Source organism: Miniopterus natalensis, chromosome 16, assembly GCF_054644295.1.
Source record: "Miniopterus natalensis isolate mMinNat1 chromosome 16, mMinNat1.hap1, whole genome shotgun sequence".
Classification (NCBI taxonomy): Eukaryota; Metazoa; Chordata; class Mammalia; order Chiroptera; family Miniopteridae; genus Miniopterus; species Miniopterus natalensis.
The window spans coordinates 39,913,844-39,933,920 of record NC_142096.1 but is presented as its reverse complement, the minus strand read 5'-3'; the positions used below and the strand labels follow the sequence as shown (position 1 = coordinate 39,933,920).

The window sequence follows — 20,077 nt, the reverse complement described above, 5'->3', positions numbered from 1 at the left end:
AGCAGAATGGTCACTTCTAGGGCAGGAGAGGCCCATCTGTTCCACAGCCCCTTGACCCAGAGGTGGCTGCCATCTGTGAGAGCCGGATGCCAGGGTTGGGACTTTATGCCCATCAGGAGCAGAAGGAGACCTGCAATCCCAGTGTGCCCCTCCCTGCCTGTATCTCAGGCAGGTCAGCATCTCGGAGAGCAGATCCCTCAGGGGTCAAGGGGACATGACCCCCCAGCTCAGTCACTAGGAATTGAGCATTAGAGTGTGTACCACTGTCCCGGGGCCCAAAGCAGCATCTGCCCCGAGGAGATGAGGTCCTGTCCCTTTCTCCTGGGTGTGGTGTGACTCTTCTTTTATCATGCTGGGCTCATCGAGACCAGCTGACCCTTCCCCGTACCTTTTTGGCTGCATTTACTGCCATTTTAATAAACCTGAGCAAACAATGGTCGTGTAGTGACTGCCTGGAAATGGTCCTAGAAAAGGGGGCTCCGTAACTGGCCCCCGCTAATGGATTTTCTCACAGCTCTGTGATCAAGGCCTAGTTTTCCTCTTGAGGACAGAAGGAGGCCGGGCCCTGGTGCCCCTGCCAGTGCCCCCCTCTCCCCGAGGATGGCCGGAGCTGTTCTGTAAAGCATCTATTTACCAAACGGGCACAAACAGAAAGCGCTGCCATTTAAAAATATAAAGTAATTATGGAGCAGACTCAGGTCTGTGCTGGCCTGGGAGCTGGAGGGCTCCTATTTTTCCCCTTGCTTCTTGCACTCCAGCCAAGCCCCCCACCGCCCCCGCTGGAGGAGAGGGCACTTTGCAGACAGGGGCCCTCTGATGTGGGACAGCACTACATTCCCCCTCTGTCCCCAACTCAGCCCAGAGCCTGCTCCTGCGTGACCTGGGCCAGCTGTACCCTGGCTTCCTGGTGATTCCTTTAACAAATCCCACGAGGCTGGTGCTATCATTCCAGTTTGTCAGCTCAGGAAACCCAGGCTCAGCAGGTTATGGGACTGTCCCCAAACCACAGAGCCAGGAGGCAGTAGAGCTGAGGAGGGTGGCAGGTCTGTCCCGGGAGCTTGTCCACCACAGCACATGCCACACCCACATCGTGTCCATAACATAACGGGTGCCATCCCTGAAGCACAGGAACCTCAGGTTACCAGCAAGTAGGAAACTTTTGGCGAGGTAGCAACCAACTCCGTGAAGGACTCTCTTTAAGATGCTAGCGTTCGGGTCTCGTGTAGTTAGACAGATGCTGGGAAAGCCATCAGCTGTTATTTTTACAACCACAGTAAGTCCTTGAGAACTTCATGCTCAAAGGCTCATCCGGTCACTTGTGTCTGAGGTACCTGCTTGCTAGCAGGTCAGAGCTGGCAGGAGGAGCCCCGTGGCCAGGGAGGGAGAGTCCCATTTCCAGTCTAAAGACTCCCTTGTTCAGTGTCCTGCAGTCAATTTCCTCTCTTTGCTCTTCCCCCAAACTGAGGTGCTATCCTGCAGGCAACCTGAGCACTCCATGGGTCTGGCCTGGGCTGAGCTGGGAACAGTCGCTTACGCTGAAGTCTGCCCTGGGGGCCAGGGAAGCCAGTGCAGGGCCAGGTGGGTGTCTGGGGTGATGGTCAGTCTCCTCCCATGGGACTCCCTCTGCTGTGTCCTGTGCTTGGCCTAGAGTCTGTAGGACAGGGCCCAGCACCCAAGAGAGTCTTCATAAATGCATTCAATGGATTAAATAACTTCAGCAGTGAAATGAGAGGCCAAGTTAAGTAGGAGTGAGATCAGGAGAAGGGGGCTGATAGATGAGTCGCAAGTTGGAATCTATGGGATTTTATTTGTAGGCTTATGACTTGTGAGGTGAAAAGTCTGCAAGAAAAGAGGGTGCCCAATTCTCTTCCATTTACAATAATCCGGTATATGTTCTCAGATTCCTATTAGTTTAAAACTAATTGCAAACAGGAGTGCACATGGAGCTGCCCCCCTTCACTCCACCCCCCTCCCCGTCTAGGCTCACACCCTCACTCCCCTCCCCCGCTAGCTCAGGGCAGGCTTTCTCCAGGGCAGGCTTTCCAACCTGCACTTTTTAAATTGTTCATTTGGTTTTTGGATTTTTTAAGTTTGTTTTTTATAATTTTTATTGAATTTATTGGGGTGACATTGGTTAATAAAATTATATAGGTTTCAGGTGCACAATTCTATAATACATCATCTATATATTGTATTGTGTGTCCAACCTGCACTTCAGAGATGGAGTGTGTGTCTGACACGCACACAGGTGCGGACGGGACATGCAGGGGGAGGGAACTGTGTTTCCAGGCTGCGTCACGGAGGGGGAGGAAAAGCGAGCCTCGTCGAGGTTGCTCTGTGGTTAGCACGATGCTCCACCACGCACCCTGGAAGGCGTGGCCGCCTTGAGGAAATGTGTTTTTGAGGTAAGAAAGAGACAACTCAACAATGCACAAGACTGCTCTTAAAATTCCAAGACTAGAAACATGTTGTGTGAGCTCCTGGCAGAAGGAATAAAGCCCGTGCTCCCGGGGCGGCTGCATTAAAATCACGGCGCTCCCGTAAGTGATCGGAAGAGAATGAGCGGAATGGCACCGCTGTCCACGGCGTTCAGGGCCTTTAAGCTCCGAAACAGGCCCCAGAGAGGCGCGGAAACCCGCTCTCTCCCGGAGTGCACTCAGCCCCGCCCAAGCCTTTGTAACCCACCTTGTACTCAGCAGAATACTTGGCACAACGCTTTCAAACGTATCGGTCCGTAAGTGAGACGGAGAAATCATTTTCAAGTCTGGACTATGTGGAGAGTCTTGACTTCTTGCAGCGAGATGCTGCCACACGTGGTTCTCAAGTGGGCCAAGTTCAGAGCTGCGCCCAAATCGCCAGGCTTTGTTTTTCTAGGTTTGTGTTAAAGTGGAAGAGATTTGAGTGGGCAGTTTGTATTAAGTAATACACAAATCATTGGTTATTTTTTATTAGGAGACTACAAGATAGATTTTCTTTCCTTTTCACTTGACAGCCTTTCCAAATTAGAAAGCATACTGTTTTATATAATATTTCACAGAACACAAAATAGTGCAAAAAAAAAAAAAGGATGATGATTTCCAAGTTCCAAGTGAATTCATTTACTGACTAGGCACACTGGTGAGCTGAACACTCCTGAGCAGTCCACAATTAGAGAAAGGTTCCTGGAAGAGAGGAAAATGAAATATATTTGTACACATCAAGAAAGGAATATTTAGCTCTGCTGGGAATGGCAGGATTTAGGCAGAGGAGGCAGGCAAGCAGAAGTTTAATAGAAATAAGGATATTTATGTAAAACGATGCAAAAGAGAGTATTAGAAATTGAGGACAAAGTATCTGTGTTCAGCAAGGCAGGTGAGTGATTAGGATAGTATGACGGTGATGGAAATGGCACCTGGAACGATATTTATGGGTCTGATTCCAGAATGTTTTCATGGAGCTTCCAAGATGAAGGTCTAAAATGAGACCCAGTGGACATACATAGGCACAGTCACCACATTCTTGTCATCTGGAAAGAGACTCAACTCTCAGATATGTTTTGAGCATGTTTTATTTACTAACACTGAACAATGTGCTTCCATGTGCTGGATACAATAAAACTGTTACTTCAAAACCCAAGTGGCAATCAGAAGGAAAATATCCCAGTCACAGTGCAGACGTGGCCATCACTCCGATCACTGCTCACAGCTCTGCTCACACGTGTGGCCCCAGGGCACCTGTCAGCACCGTAAAGTACAGCCTGGAGCAACTTGGTACATGTCCCTGGCTCCATGTGACCTGGCCCGTTCCTGCTTCTCTTACCACCGGCTGCCTAAGATCTAACAACTGCTTATGTGTCCCAGACAGGTGCTGTTTCCTGCCTCATTAACGCCACCTCCCACCTGCATCAGCCTGTCACATCCGACCCGTCTCCTCCCTGCCTCCAGGTTTCAACTTCACTTTAAAACCCCATTTGGGTTTCTTCTCCTCCATGAAGCCTCCCCCACCTGTCCCCGTCGAGCCTTGGACACCTGCCCGCTGCCAGGCCAGTGGGCCCCATGTCACCTGCACAGAGCAGCAATGTGCTGGGGCGAGGCAGACACATACTGTCACTTTAAACGCTAATGTTTTAAAAAGATAAACATCTGGTAGAGTAAATCTATTCGTTAGGATATTGTTTAACCCATGAAAATTTCTTGAATGGCTCAATGACACAGCACACGACCTTATGCGTGATGCCCGAGCAGCTTCCCCGGGGTGGAGGACAATCCACGTGGCGCTAAGTGCCAGGTCACAGCTAGGTGTTTGCCAATCAGAGCTATCAGCCAGGACTCTCCAGTGAAGAGGAAACAGGGCTCTTTGGGCAGGAGAGGGAAGACTTTGAAGAACTGGCTCGCTCTGGATAGCTAGGAAAAAGGCAAGGGTGGGCAAAGACACTGTGGAGTGAGGTGTCCACCGGGGTGTTGTTTGGTCAGAGACCAGGGCTTCCAAGGCAGAGGCCACCTCCCTTACCCGGTGTGTCCACAGCGCTTAGCACACAGCCTGCTCTGAGATGGGCCAGCCCTCAGATACATCTGCTAATGCCAACAGGTTCCAGGAATGAGAAGAGCCCAAGGGGAGCCTGAGGAAGGGTCACGGTCCCCGTAAGACACAGGGAGCGCCCACATGTCCTTACTGAGTCCTGCACACCCACACTGCCTTGTTCATTTGCACAGGGACCCAGCCTCGTGCTGTGCATTAAAGACCACTTTAACCCAGGCTGAGCAGGTGAGTTGGCTGTGTGGCCACAAGTGCCAACAGTTGCAGACAGTAATGGATACATACAGCCTTTAGGGTTCAAGTTTCCTTCAGAAATGTATATTAACATATTTCTTTACCTCTATGGGGAACAATACAGTGATGCCTATTTAAAATGTAGTGGCTCAATGAATCTACTTTACAAATTTATTCTGCACAGATTTTTACAGATGTGTACAATAACAGAGATGTAAGTCTTGCAAGTTTCTAGTGCTGTCTTTAATGAATGCAAAATATTGGAAGCAAATTATATGCCTGTCAAAAGTTGTTTAAATTGTGGTTCACTCATATAAATATTACTTAGTCAGTGATAAGGTAGATTTATACTGAAAATAGACAATGAACTCTAGGGTATACTCTAAGGTAAAACAAGGAGGAAAGCTGTGCCATTTTGTACGTAAAAATAGTCATTAGAATAAAAAATAGTGATAGTGATAATTAACAACTATCTGTGGTCTGCCTATGCTCAGATTACCCCTGGAAAAATACACACAAAACCAGTGCGAAGAGCAGACTCCAGTTGCTGGGGGCAGGGCTGGGAATTTAAACCAATCTTTCATTGCATTCGCTTGGAAGTTTAGGATTTTATACCTAGCAAATGTATTACCTATTAAACACAGGACATGTTTTGGTTTTCCAGCTTCACATCTCTTACTTAAAAGTCAGTAGTTATGAAAGTAAATATCCTATTTCCACTGAGAAACCTAAGAAAAAGTGACAAGCAGGCAGTGTTATTATGTTAAGAGCTACAGGCACGTTTGCCCACCTGTTTGCCATCTCACTCACTCACAACCACCCTGCGGGTCCCTGCTACGTGTGGGGATCTGGATGAACATGTCCAATGAGACCTGGTTCCATCTCTCAAGAACCTGAAGTCTTGTCTTTGGTGAGCAGAACAAACACATCAATAAGCAGAGCAGAGCTCTGGCCTCGTGGGGAGGTGAGTAAGGCAGGGACCGGGCCAGCAGTGGTGGTCGAATGAGATTTCACACACGTCTATTTTATGCATGGCAACAATTAACAACCCGTTACATTCTCTTCAGTTGGAAAACTGACTCTGCCTTGATCCAATTAGGCCAAAGACACCCTCACCCACTTTCCCGCCCTGACCACCAGATGCTTAGCACCTGGCCATGGGTCACCAGCACGAGGCATGGTGGGACGGGGAGTGAAAAGCCCATCACAGGGCATCATGCTGCTCAATTCAGAGAGCTGGGCGGGTTCTCAAGCCTGGACTCAAACCCAGGCCACCGGTGGAGACCGGGCCAAGGAAGGCTTCCTGGGTGGGCGATGCTTCCTTTCGCTTCAAAGTTGGGCAGCCCGGTAACGGGAGCTGGGCGGGGGGTAAGGAGACGTGACTTCAGGCGGAGATGGCAGACAGGAAAGCAGCAAGAGGAGCGGGGCAGCGCCCACGGTGGCGACAGAGGCGGCCCGAGGGGCAGGAAGGCCACGACCGAGGAGGCCGTACTTTGTCCTGAGAGCCATCGAAGCCCCCGGAGGACGTGTCGTACTAAGAGCTGAGAAACCGCGTCAGCACCGGGTGCTAATCGCTGACAGAGCTGCGATTCTTGACATCAGAGTCCCGCCCAGAACCCAGTGCCACTGGGTAGGGTTTTCCATTAGAGAAGGGAGAGCAGAATGGGTTTGAAAACGTCCTACAACCTTCCTCAAAGATGGAGAAATCAAGCACAAAGTGGGGTTTTTACATTTAAAATGTAATGATGGGCTTTTTCCTTTCTATCCCTGTAAGTCATTGATCAGAAGAAACAGATATCACTTGCCTTAAAAAACAAACTTTATTATTTATATTCATTGCCTGGCAAAGTGGATTATATTGTGGTTAATTAGATTGTTACCTACATTTTTTCTTTAAATCTTCAGTGTTAGATTCTGGAACCCATCTCCATACACAGCGACCTCAGACACTGTCTCGTCCGGGGTTTGGCCCAGGGAGCTCGGCTCTCTGAACTGTCACACTATCAACATGGGTGGGATTTTTCCTCCATTTCTTGTCCCGTCTGCTCGCTGTTCCTAACTCGCCTTTAGGAACCTCATTGATCGCACCGACAGTGCCGTTCTTTCCTACTCACTCACTGGCCAAAGCTTCACTCTGCGAAACACTTGCTCAGCTGGGACAGGGACAGGGACGAGACAGGGGTGGGACAGGGAGGGGAAAGGGACAGGGACAGGGAGGGGACAGGGACAGCGACAGGAACGGGACGGGGACAGGGACAGAGATAGGGACAGGACGGGGCAGAGGCGTACAGGGACGGGACAGGGGTGGGACAGGGACGGGACAGGGACAAGGATGGGACAGGGACAGGGACGGGACCGGGAGGTGAGGCCCGTCTCTGCAGGTGCTCGCTGTCTGCCTGCCAGATCAACCACCAGGGCAGAGCTGTGCCAAGTCCTTGCGGGAACACAGACCAAATGGGGGCGATCTGCGTCCGGAGGGAGGGCGGGGCTGCTCAGCCAGGAGGTGGAGAGTATGTGACACCTCAAAGTGGTGCCACTGAGTCTCGGCTTCTCAGCAGGACCTCGAGAGCCCTCCCGTACGCCCTGCTTCCCAGACAGCACCGCCTCTTGCTTCCTAATTCTCTATTTATTCTCATTATCTAATATAATTGACGTTTCCCAATAATCTTTTCTTCTCATTCCAAACGTTTACATGAAGCAACAAGAGCGAGCAGACAGCTCTGTTGGCACCTGGCAGCCTTCTGACCTTCACCGCGATCCCGAGGGACGAGTTCAAACAAACACGGTGCCTATTTTATGGGTGAGGAGTCTGTAGTTCAGAGAGGTTCAGGAGCTGACCCAGGTCACAGAGCTGGTGAGTGACGCCGGGAACGAATGCTTCCAGGAACGCCTTCCCTGGGCGGTTGGCTCCTCCTGAGCCTAAGGGCCTGCTGGCACCCTCACCTACCTCTCACCACCCCACGTGCCCGTCTTTCTTCCACGCGTCCATGCTCAGGGCCCGACTGGCGTCTTCCTTGCCCATTTCCCAGGAGAGTCTGGCCCCTTCAGGGACAAGACTGTCATTTGCACTGCCTGTGATACAGCAGATGCTCGGTCAGTGTATCCAAGTGAATACTGATCCTGATTCAACTCGGAATATCTCGAATATAAGACAGAACCTAAACCCAGTCAAAGACTCTCCAGGCGGGAATCTGGGGTGGGTGGGGCAGAGACGGAGAAGGGGCAGCAACCAGAGCGCCCAGCCAGTGCTCAGGGAGCTAGTTCTAGGGGTACAAGGTTACAAAAATTAGCCCACTCTTAAGCAGCCTTCAATGATGAGGAGCCGGTGCCAGCCCCGAGAACGGGCAGGGTAACGTCAGGGTCAAGGCCGAAGACTCTGGGTTAAAGTGGTGGCTGGCATCTGCTCTCCGCGTTACGAGGCGTGTGCGCGCACCTACGTGACTGCACCCCTGAGGCTTCAGGTCTGCCTTTGTCGATGGAGATGACACCTTCCTACAGTTGCGAGGACTCAAGGAAATCATTTACAGAAAGTGATAAGCACGTGCTTTGTATAATGACAACTTGTAACTAATATAATCATATAATGCCAACCCTAAGGGGAAGAGCCGTAGATTAAGTGTGAGATTTGGAAGAGTGCAGAGGGTGGTGGCCTGGTTTACCTGGGGGCAGCATCATGGGAGAGGGCACTGGGCCCGGGCCCGGGCGATGGGCGAGGTAACGGGATGGTGTGTTCTGGGTTGTCAGTGTCACCTCCATTGGACATTCAGTGACTTCAATGCCAGGTCCACGCCTTACAGATCTATGTATTTTCACAGCCTCCTTTGTGTCTCATATAGAATTTGTGCTCAGTAAATGTTGTCAAATGAGAAAATCACAAATTCCACAGGACAGACAGAGGTAAGGAGAAAGATTTGGGAGAGAAGCAATATGCTCCCAGGGAAGGGAGAAAATAGCAGAGTCTCCTGTGGAAACAGGAAGGCCCCGGGCTTGGCAGAGTGTAGGGCATCCAGGGTAAGCCCGGGACAGCCAAGCAGAACTCCTGCTGCACGGTGTTCCTGGGGGCTCCTGACCTGTCCAGCGCACAGCCCATCTTTATAGCCCGATGGAGTTATGGATTCTTTAAAAACTTCAAATAAACATGAAATTCCACAATTCCCAGGAATTAGCTTTAAAGACCATCTGGGTATTGACCCTCTAGGGACCTCCCATGATTTCTGATTGAAGAAACCTGCCTATTTATTATTCAATATGTCAATTCCTTAAATAATTAATTATTCAAGAAAGAAAACAGTGGAAAATGTCAGTACATCGCACACTGGGAAAATGTGTTCAACGTCACATTCCCTTTCGGTGCAAGAAAAGCAAAAAAAAGAACTTATTTTGGTCTGAGAGTGAAGAGAACGATTTTCTTCCTACAGGTACTTTAAGTGGTTCAGATCAACTCTGGCCATTATGAACAAAGGAAAGCTCCTATTTCCCACACATAATAACTGTACCTAATCAAGCTGGCCGGTTCAGCCTCGCACTGTGGTATCTCTTGCCAGCTTACAAACACTGGCCATAGTATCTTGCTCAATTCTTAGAACGATGACGTGAGACAGGCCTCGTTCTCACTGTGCTGGTGTCCAAAGTGAGACTCGCGCAGCCAAGGGCAGAGCTCCAATACAAACGCTTCAAACAGGCTCCGAAATGCCAGGGCCTGAGCAGTGTTTCTGATGGTTTAGGGAAAAAACAAGACTGTCTGAAAAGTGAGACTTAATGAATGCTACCTGTCCTTCAGAAACATAGATTTTTAAAATTTTAGAAAATAACTTCATAAAACACATTTTAAAATATTCTTATAAAAATGACTTGTTTTGCAAATTTCAGAGAGAAAATCACACACATCACACACACACACACACACACACACACGGTACTTCCACAAGCCTAAGATAATTCCTGTAAAAATTTCCCAGGATGCCTGTGTAATTTCTTGCCTATGAATATACAGAGGATACGCAGTTTTTAAAAAATAAACTTGGGATCATATTACACACATTGGGTAAACTGCCTCTTTTACTTAATAATTAGGAAAACTTCCGCACGTCACTGACGAGGCTGGTACATCTTTATTGGAGAAAGTGGCCGAGTGTTAAACGCTGTGGTGGCTGAGCCTCTGTCAGCAAAGCTGAGCCGGCCTGGCCGCTTTACATGCAGAAGCTTCGCTTTACACTGGACGAGTTAGCCCGCCAGTCACCGGCGCCGGTGACAGGAGCCAGCAAGGGCCTTTCCCACGCGACGTTAGGTGAGCACGAAACTGTCTTCATCTTCGTGACACATCAAAGTGCGGGAGCACGAGCCGCTTACCTGTGTCTGTGCCGGGACCACAGCCGTTCCTTCCACTTTGCAACAGGCTGACGCTTCCTAGCAAAAGAAAAGACCTTTTTACTCAAAGCGCAGGAAAGCCCTCAAGAAATAAAAAAATAAACTTTTTACAAAAACTACAATTTAAAAACAACTTAAGCCAAATGATTAAAGAATAACTTTATTAAATATTTGTCAGTTTTAAGTAGTGCCCTCAATGACTAACCAAACAAGGTATTACAAACGACTAGTTATGAGGTTTTACATCTGTTTAACAGGGAGTAATTGGCCCCAATTAAACTGACTAAACTATGGCTTTTTAGGTTACTAAAACAAATTAAACTTTTTAAAATGAGAATTTAGGTGCTCTTAAGACCTCTCTGAAATGGATAATGAAACTTGCTAAGTTGTAATCGCCCTGGTTTTAGTCGTTCTATTAAGATAAATTAAGTGAGATTAAAATCTTATTTGATTTATTTACCTTTGGAAATGAAGACCGTTTAAGGGTTACACACATCCTCAGCCTTGGCGAGTGCGACCTCATTTAGTCATGTCAGACTGTCTTTAAAAGCTCTGTGCTTATTGCTTCCAGCATGGAGCGAGGAGTTCATTAAGGTACCAAAATTCTCATAAAAAATCCAAAGTGGCACTAGTGAAAAAACGCTCAACAAGGTGAAAACTGATCACATCTTTTTCAGAAAGTCAGTAGTTATTTTAAAACCAGTTTTTAAACAAGATTTGGCGTGGATACCATTTGGACTCTTTAAAAACAGCATTTAAGTCTACGGTGAGTGTGTATATAATGGCACAGTTAATTTTATACCATTTTTAAAAGAAGTTGTACAACGTTTATAGTGTGACCCTTTTATGACGAGCGTCATTAAATGAATTCCCTGTTTACAACTATTTATGAAGGCCTTTTTAAGTAAGAAAAACATGAAACTGTTAGCTCACACACACGAAGTTTCTTTCAAAAGTTTATTTAGTATCAAGCAAGAAGAAAGTTTGCTTAACACTACAGAACATTTCAGGACTCGAGTTACAAAAGAAATACCACATTATCTGCACTTGTAATTGCCTTCCCTTTTTACCCATGTTGGCAAGAAAGGAAAAAACCAGCACATGGCCAAAAGATAAAATAACTAAACTCTATGGAAACCTTTAAAATGAAAGGTGAGGCTTATGTTAAAGGATGGATTAACATATTTAGTAAACCTATCTTTTTGTTTAACACTAGTTAATCAAAGTTATTTTTTTTCCTTTTGATGACCTATTTTTTTCATATACAGACTGGAAATAACAAAATTTTACATGTCTTTTTTTTTTTCTTTCTTTCTGCCCAGGTTGATGTTTCCACAAAGTAGCTTTGAGTTCCATCCATTCAGATTTTAAGCATTTTGATTTATTTAAAAAGGGATTGTTCATAGAAAACAATTACTTTGAACAGTATACAGGACGGGTGGAGATGGGCTATTTCACAACATCAGACAGTACAATCAGTATCGGCCATACGGCTGGTCTCTGTAGACGCCCTTCGCCGTCCTCGCCGACGGCGCCTTGTGTCTTGAGTTGGTCCACTCCTCTCGCCCTAAAACCAGTTAAGACAAATCACAATTAGATCACTGACCGGGATCTGGTCAGCATCACTTTGCTGGATCTAACTTAGCCCTGAACCTACCATTGATGTCATATGGAAGGCATACAGCCCTGATATACCGAGAAAAATCCAAATGAATTCAGTTAAGAAAAAAGTTACAGACACGGTGGAAAATGGTCGTCTCATCACCGAAACCTATCAGCATGGGAAGAAAAATGATTTTTGTATCTTAAATGGCAACTGACTTCACAGGAACTTTCCTTTGGGCCAGTCATTTAACAAAAAAGCTCACGGGCTCAAGTCACAAATTGAACTGACTTTGCTGCACGTGAGGACATTTACGACTGGGCAAAGCGTCCCTTAGATTTCCTGTAGCCAAGAAACACAGGTAAACGCGTGAGGCCGGAGGAGGAGCTGAGAGCCACGTGGGAAGGGGCAGAGCGGGGCGGAGAGGCGCCGCCCTGCCCCTCCTGGGCCCTCTCCCCGAAGGACAAGAGCGCGCCCGGCTGGGTGCAAATTTAACCTGTGACACTTCGTGAGTATGGAATAAACGTAGCGGCGTAGTGCCATGTTTGGCTCATAATACTAATCCACGCGGGACAGCGGGTTTAGTAACCTTTACGTCCTGAACTGAAACGCGGGTTCCGCCTCAGCGCTTCGGGCGGTCCCCGGCCTTCCCCAAGCCGCTGACACCCCGCGCCACGCGCCACAGCCTGAAAGTCACGCGTCCACAGAGACCAATTTTAAAAAGCTGTGAAGGAAAAGGCGTAAAATGACCTCTTCCTTTGACACAAACATGCCATCAACCTCACTCCCTCAAGCCAACCTGTATCCATTTAAATGCACGGTGTTCGCGTTCAACAGAACAACCTGTTTCTCTTAAGTGTTTGCTTCGAATAATAAAAATAAAAATAAAAATCCAAGGTGCAGTCATGGCTTGGGGCAGACGACAGAACAAAATGCACTTCAAAGGAACAACTGGAAATGGCTTTTCTGTGATGTTCAGAGAAATGTCATCACATCCATTAACCAAGATCCTGATGCACTCGCCTGGTCCCGGGTACAAGCGATTGAAGCTTCCTGTTCTCTGATCTCCTTGCCCTGCGGCAAAGGAGCTCCTTCCCATCATTACGCTGCTGCTGTCAATTCTTTTAATTAAACCGCCTTCCTTCTGCACACGGAGGCCCGGAGGCTCGGGGCCCGATTCCCCGAACTCGGGGGGCTGGCCTGTCTCCCGCGAGCCTGCGGACCCGCTCCGTCTCGCCCGGGCTGGGGGCTCGGGAAGCCTTGGTGGGACGACTCCCGCTGCACTGTGTTTAGAGGGTTTGAGACTGGGGATGAATTAAAATACAAAGATGGGGTGGAAGAATCACTCTAGAGCTGTCCTCTCAACCATGTCCCTTTCCTTTCCTGTCAAGAAGCGAAGACACTCCAACAAAGCCCCAGCCTAACGGGGGCTGCAGGCTGGCACAGGGCGGTGAGTGAGAAAACGGGCAGTCAACCCCAAACGAAAACCTAAGTTCAGAATCTGAATTCCCACAATGTTCTGCAAGTCTTTACTTCTCTTTAAATCTTAAATCTCAGAGGAGCTTCTGAAAACGGACAGGCACCGGTGAACGGAGATGAGGCGGCTGCGCACCTTCCATGCATTCCCCTGGGCCGAGGCCTCGGAGGCCTTTCTGTGCCGCCTCCCTCCCTGGCCCGTTCGCGCCGGCCACTCACTCACCGTAGGAGTCGTACGTCTCGTCACTGAGCCCGTGTCCGTAGTCATAGTAGTCAGCACCGCTGCAGCGAACGAGACAGAGCACAAAGGAAAGAGATGAGCAACGGGCAAAACGGCCTGGCTGCGAGCTTAAATCACACTCAGGGAAGTATTTCAAAACTTAAAGAAAACTGACAGAGGCAGGACTGAAAACTGATAGAAATCCCCACGGGACTGGCAGAGCCCTAACACCGAGGCCTCAGACTTCAGGGTTATCAAAGGACCCCCAACCTAATAAGTGTTTTGACACTTTAACCACAGCAACAGGCCAATCAACACAGAGTAAGGGCCTGCAGCACACGGGCAATGCGAGGGTGGCACCCGTCCCGGTCCTGGCAGGGTGGTAGTGGGCAGAAGACAGGACAGGCCCAGGGCCCTGTGCAAGCGGAGGAGGCGGCCCCAGCTTCTCACCTACAGATGGACCATCTATGGAGGGCATGGACTTTATTTCCTCCTTAAGCCTCACCTACCGAAAACCCAGCCCCGTATGAGCCGTGGGACCTCACTTTATAACACAGGTGGGACAAGTGCGGAGCCGAGACATTTTCTCTCCCAGTACCAGCTCATGGCCACCAGGCAGGGGCTCACCCGGGGCTCAGCACTGACGGTGGGCGGGGTGGGGCAGGAGTGGGCGGGAGGTTCCCTGCGGGCACAGAGGCCAGGAGCCTGGCAAAACACAGGCACGCTGACACTGTCTTCTCATGCCCAGCATCCCTGGGCTCCTGGAGGGGGCCTGTACCATAGCTGTTTTGCAGACAGTGCAAAACAGCTCCCCCACACACGGCATATTTGCATCAGGCATCATCTCTTGAAAGAGCAGATTGTGGAAGACCTAGATTACGGAACCGCAGCAGATATAATTAGTGCCCGACGCCCTCTCACGTGTCCGAGCGGCAGCTCCCCCTCACCCTCTTGGGCTCCCCCTTTCCCACCCACCTTACTGCGCAGGGAAAAGTTCATCTTGGATTGTCACGGAAACCCACTCTCATGATTCCAACCTCCGCAATCAAATCAGAAGCTCTAATCCAAAGGGAAATGATCCGGCTCGGCTGTTAACCCTCAGGGAGTCACAGTGTGAACACTAAGAGCTGAGCTGTGACTGTCGCTGGGTGTCAGCTGCTGACACCCACCCAGGCATCACGATGACCACCTGAGGGACGGAGAACCGTCACAGCCATTTCCTAGGTAAGGACTCTGCGGGTCAGAAATGCTGGGATGCCTGCCTAATAGCTCACAGACCGGGGCATAAGGTCACACCCTCGTGGGTTCAACCCACACCTGCCTGGAACCCCACACGTCCTCTCAGGTAAATGACACCAGACCGCCCACCGGATGCGATGACGAGGCAAGAGGGGCAGCTCCCGCGAGGAGGAGGGAAGCCACGGGGCGCTGTTCCTCTTGTCCTCCAGCGGGGCGGGGTCTTCACACCTGCTCCCCTCCCCTCCAGCCACCGCCTGCTGGGCCTTCAGCCCAAGTGCCACCTGCTCAGAGAACCTCCCCATCTCTCGGGCACTCGAGGACCCACCACAGCACACGGCCGCTGTTTGTCACCCGCTGTCCCTCTCCCGGCCCCGAACGGACCCTCACTGTCCATGAGCTGAGTCACTGGGTCCCTAGAGAAGGGGCACCTCCACCCGCTAGGGTGGTGCGCGGGCTTCTCGGGAAGGCGATGCTTGAGCAGTGTTCTCAAAGCGGGCGAGGGGGAGCTGGGTTGGGGGCGAACACAAGGAAGGGGAGGGGCAAAGGTGGCACCTCAGGGGCCCTCCAGGCCGAGGTAGCAGCACTCGCGCGACACAGACGCAGCAGACACGTAGAGACCCGAGAGTCTACAGGTGCTCGCATCGAAGAGAGTTAGTAAGTGCTGGTAACATGCCCGACTCCTCAGTACAAAATGCTGCCTTTATGTGCAAAGCGCAGGCCAGACCTGGACCCCGTGTAGTCACACCCCACACGTGCACTGCTGCGGTGTGGCGTGGTGCGGCACCCTGGCTGGGGGGGCGCACTCTTGCCTGGAGACAAAACCCAAGCTTTCTGCCATGCGCTGCGTTGGGCTCCACTGGCTGCCCGAAATGCTGCAGGGAACAGAATAGTCACTCCCACAGCTGAACTATTAAACCAAGAGGCGAGGTGCAATTTTTCCAGGGAGCCACAGGTAGCAGGAGTATTAGAAAAATACTCTGCAGTTTGAGGGCTGGCTTTCCTAGAGAGCCTGGGAGAAAGGGAGGGAGGGTGAGAGGAACAGAGCGGTGACAAGCAGGCCCCCTGCCATGGGAACGGGGAGCCATGTGCACGATTTCACGTAACCTGCACAAAATCTCTGCTTTCACTGATGGGGCAGCTGGGGCTCAGCAAGGGTGAGCCACCTGGCCAGGGTCACACAGCTCTTCTGTGGCAGCATCTACACTCAGAGCTCAGGTCACGGCCACTGCCATGAGCTGGAGGCAGGTTGTGCTCACGGCAGCCCACCTTACCCGGCGGCTCCTGCTTTTCTATGACCTGCTCTGTCACGTGCTTTTCCCAAATGTCCCACTTCTCCCCCTGGGCTTGTCAGGGTCCATACAAACCTCACTGTCCATGCCCACAGGGCATGATGCTGCCGCAATTCTGTCTCATCTCAAACTCCTCCCCTCCCTTTCTCCTTCTCTGAGGTCCTTTCTCTCAAACACAATAAACATTTATGGGAAGGAGAAAAGAAGAGGGACCAGCTGGAAAAAGAGCACAGAAATTTTCATATTCAAGAAGAGAAAAAAATCCAGCAAAAATAAGCAATAGCAAAAGAAATCCGGCCTTCCTACTTCTTAAGGCTTTGTAGCTTTGAATCTGAGAATTGCTATCAAAGTAGAATACTTTTCTCATCTTGAGGATAGGCATTTACAGGCAAACCTTTTGATAAAACGCGAGTGTCAAATATTGGTCAAGACATCTGAGTCTACACGTGTGCATCCAGGTGCTGGGTGAGCGTGTCAGCGGTGTCCTCTCGCCGAGCCTCGGCGCTTTACCTGTCAGATCCCTGGTGGGGACGCTGCTCAGACCCTCGGGCTGCTCTGACACTCTCCAGGGCTCATGCGCAGCATCTTCTCATTTTGTTGAAAATAAATGGGCAAGCGTTGGCCAGTGTGCTCAGTGGCTAGGGCATCGGCCCACGCACCAAAGGGTCGCAGGTTCAATTCCTGGCCAAGTGCATGTTCCTGGGTTGCAGGTTTAATTCCCAGCCCGGTCTAGGTGTGTGTGGGAGGCAACCAATCCATGTGTCTCTCTCACAATTATGTTTCTTCCTTTCTCTCTCTCCCCCGCTTCCCTTCCACCCTCTCTTAAAAAAATAAAATAAAAATGGAAAAAGTATCCTCAGGTGAGAATTAACAAATAAATAAACAAACTGGCTGATTCTTCTTAGAAACTCAGCACTACATTAAGCGAGCCTCAGTCTTCTTTTCAAAGGTCAGGAGCCACATCATGATAGCCCCTTAGACAAATAAAACTCTGGTATTCTTGAGAACTTTATCTTTGTTGCACAGATAAAATGAGAGTAACTTCTTTATAAAACTCATAATAATGTCCTCCCCTAAGACAGGTCCCCCTTGGAACTATAAATGACAGGTCCCAAGTCATCAACAGAAGAGTCAAACAATTGCCCCCTGACCAAACCGAGGCTCCTCTACTGAACGGACCGGGCAGTAACGCCCTCGCCGTGGACGGGAAGCGTGTCTGAGACGTGCTCTAACACAGCTCAGCCTAAGAAAACCGGGTGAAGACTCTTCTCCAATGAGCGGGGGGATAAAAGGGGGCATGATTTGGTCCAGCCGTGCTCTGCTGATAAGACAATCTTAGTTCTGACAAGGGAAAACTTTAAACTGACATTTTCTATCATTTCACCCAGTTTCTGATTACTTATTGCAAGACTGTCATCAAGCCACGCAGCTGGGAGCAGCTGAGCCCCATTCTCACACCTGTCAGTCCCTTCGGAATTGCTTTCCCAGCATTTCACTGCGTGGACCTCGACTGTCTACTAACCAAAGACGTGTCCTAGTTCCCAAGGATACACTAAAAACCCAACTATGGCAAAGGCGAAAAACACTAACAATCTCATTTAGAGACACATCTTTAAATAAATAGGCAAGAAAACCCATCAGGCAGAATACACCTGAACTCCATCGAAAGGGCTCAAGGGCAGCCTCTCCTTCCATAGGTCGAGTGGGCTTCTCTTCACTGCACGAGGCTGCTTCTCCTGGGTATTCCGTCCTTCCCAAGTCCCCCACCCATGTCGGGGATCAAAGGAAGTCTAAACGTTCAGCATAATTCCTGGCTTTCCCAGAGCTCCCTGGTTCCACGAATCAGAGTCAGGAAATATGCCCAGGTCTGGGAGAAAACACACGGTGAAGGAGCAAACAGAAGCCCTGGGACCAGTCCTTGTCTCCCTAGGCCTCCTGCCATCCGTCAACAAAGGTCCCAAAAGAAGACAAAAACTCGGAGTCCCCAGGTCGCCCTGTCTCTGTGAACAGGATTAAGCAGGAGCTCTTGACATTTATCCACCTGTCCCCTGTCCCTTTGACCTCTCGAGCTTCTGTACCTGTCTCCACTGTAAAGTCACGGGGGCTAATCTTTAGGCCCTTCTGAAGGGTTAACTATCTAAAGACCAATGCGAACCAGTGAGGACCAAGGCAGTGAGCCCGGGGATCTGATGCCACAGCAGCCACTGTTCCCCACACGTGGCTGCCTCCTCCTTACGTGACTCTAAGGAGGCTGGAGTTTATCGTTTCAAGGAGGGGACACGAGCCTGCTCACTAAAAGCACGAGTTTTCTTCTTACCTCCTTACAAGCACATATTTTGGCAGTTGGTAGGCCCTTTGGATGTGAATAACTTGTGTTTTTCTTCAACTTCTCAATTTTTTCTTCTTCGTAAAAATTCTCTCCCCTCCCCTCCATCTCTTGACTTTTCTACCCCACCGCCCGCCCGCCATTCTTTGGTGCTACTGAGAGGCCAGTCAGACTTTTTAATTCCCATCTCCTTAGCCGGCCTGGCCTCTCTGGATGCGATATCTTCTTAGCCACATGAAGACTTAATTACTTATTTTACAATCACCTTCTATTCTTTGAGCTCTGTTCTCTCAAGTTGTTAGTTTTTCAGTCCTTTGAGTCTGTTTCTTGAATTCTTAGTAAATTTTGGATATGTGTTAATTTTTGCATTTGAGATTCTCCATTTTCTTGTCTGTGGATGAAACCCGATTCAAATAGCTGTCTTCTGGGTGTTGTGGACAAAGGATAGAATATGCTATTGGGTGGGATGTGCCAGTAATGCACATCCTGTGTTTGGGGCTCTGGGTCCCCCCACCCTGGGTGCCACTATCTAAGGCTTGGCTTTGCACTGTGACAGCTTTAACCTGGGACTAAGCACTGCTGAGCACTAGTGGGTTAGAGGCTGGACCACGGAGCACCCCGAAGGCAGTTGTTCAGCCAACTGAAGGAAGGGCACACCCGGCTTCTGCCTGCACCTGGGGCACAGCACGGGTCACGGGGCTCGTCTGCCCTGCACCCTCTAACCTCACAGAACCCTCCTCCTGAACAGGGTTTCGCTCCATTTTGCTTTTTTGTAGATCTGCTCTCATCTGCTTCCTCTTCCGTAGGAGTCTTTCATAACCTTCTCTGTCACTTACGCGATTTTAAGAAGGGGGTGGAGGAAGCGGATGTAAGCGCCTAGCCCATCTCCCTTTCTCAGTTCAGTTCTTTTTAGTTTACAATGCATTTAGATAATCTCTTCATCCTCAAACCCCCATATTGTTTCATTTTCCAGGTAAAACAATGAGGTCAGAAGATTGTAACCATGTCGGCCTCATACTTGTCTCTACAGGATTTAGTCCCAGCCTATAGCAGCATCCAAAACAAAGAAATAAAAGAAAGACTAATAGGAACCCTAGCACGGAGAACTTCCTCCTGTCTCAAGGCATCTGCAATAATAATGCTTTGTTGCGAAGGCTATGGTGGTTTCTTATGGGCGGGAGGGGTGGTGAAGCCCTTCAGAAGTTAAACCAGTGATTTCTGTGCTGCCTGAATTTAACATAAAAAAGGCTGACATTTTTCCTGATTCTTTTGGCCCATTCCTTCAAGAAAAACCTTATCTGTAATCATTATGAGGAAAATGAATATTTCAGCAAATAGTTAATAAATTCTTACTATATGACAGGAAAAATTGAAGGCCCAAACACCCATAACCCAGATAATAGCTCCAGACTGGCTTTCTACTCAGGAGCCTTTAATCCTTATACAACCATTAAAAATTTTTATAGATAAAGCAGAATAAATGAAAAGCGCTATATAAAAAGCAATGCTGGGACTACTCGTTTCCCCATTAGCATAGATGGCGAAGAGATGAAACTCCTTCAGGGGAACTGGCTAAAAAACTTCCAATCTGCTTTCAATAAGTCTTAATATCTGACACTTCTTTCATAATGTTTAATAACATTTCCCCAGGAAGACACTGAATAGTAAGCTTCAGAATCGGGTGGGACAAGCTAGGAGGAGGAGGGGTCACAGCCCAAGCCCAGTGCTCTGCCTGTGCTCTGGACAGTCTGGCTCCAACTCGATGCTTCTTCACTCAAGTTGAGCCCCTGCCAGGGGCTACTCTACGA

General features: G+C 49.3%; 1 protein-coding gene across 4 annotated transcripts in view; it reads right to left on the bottom strand.

The window, feature by feature from the left end:
• Nucleotides 1-2,931: 2,931 nt before the first annotated feature.
• The window catches only part of KHDRBS3 (KH RNA binding domain containing, signal transduction associated 3), a 133,371-nt gene continuing 116,225 nt past the window's right edge, over nucleotides 2,932-20,077 (bottom strand). For 3 of the 4 annotated variants that reach the window (XM_016216096.2, XM_016216099.2, XM_016216098.2), the window contains 2 exons: nucleotides 13,419-13,477; nucleotides 11,060-11,683 (listed from right to left, as the gene is read on the bottom strand). In XM_016216096.2, the coding sequence (XP_016071582.2) occupies nucleotides 11,592-11,683; nucleotides 13,419-13,477 (151 nt within the window). In that variant the 3' untranslated portion in view covers nucleotides 11,060-11,591. Of the gene's footprint in view, nucleotides 3,162-10,098; nucleotides 10,156-11,059; nucleotides 11,684-13,418; nucleotides 13,478-20,077 lie in introns of those variants that run through there. The other variant, XR_001603413.2, reaches the window with a different exon arrangement.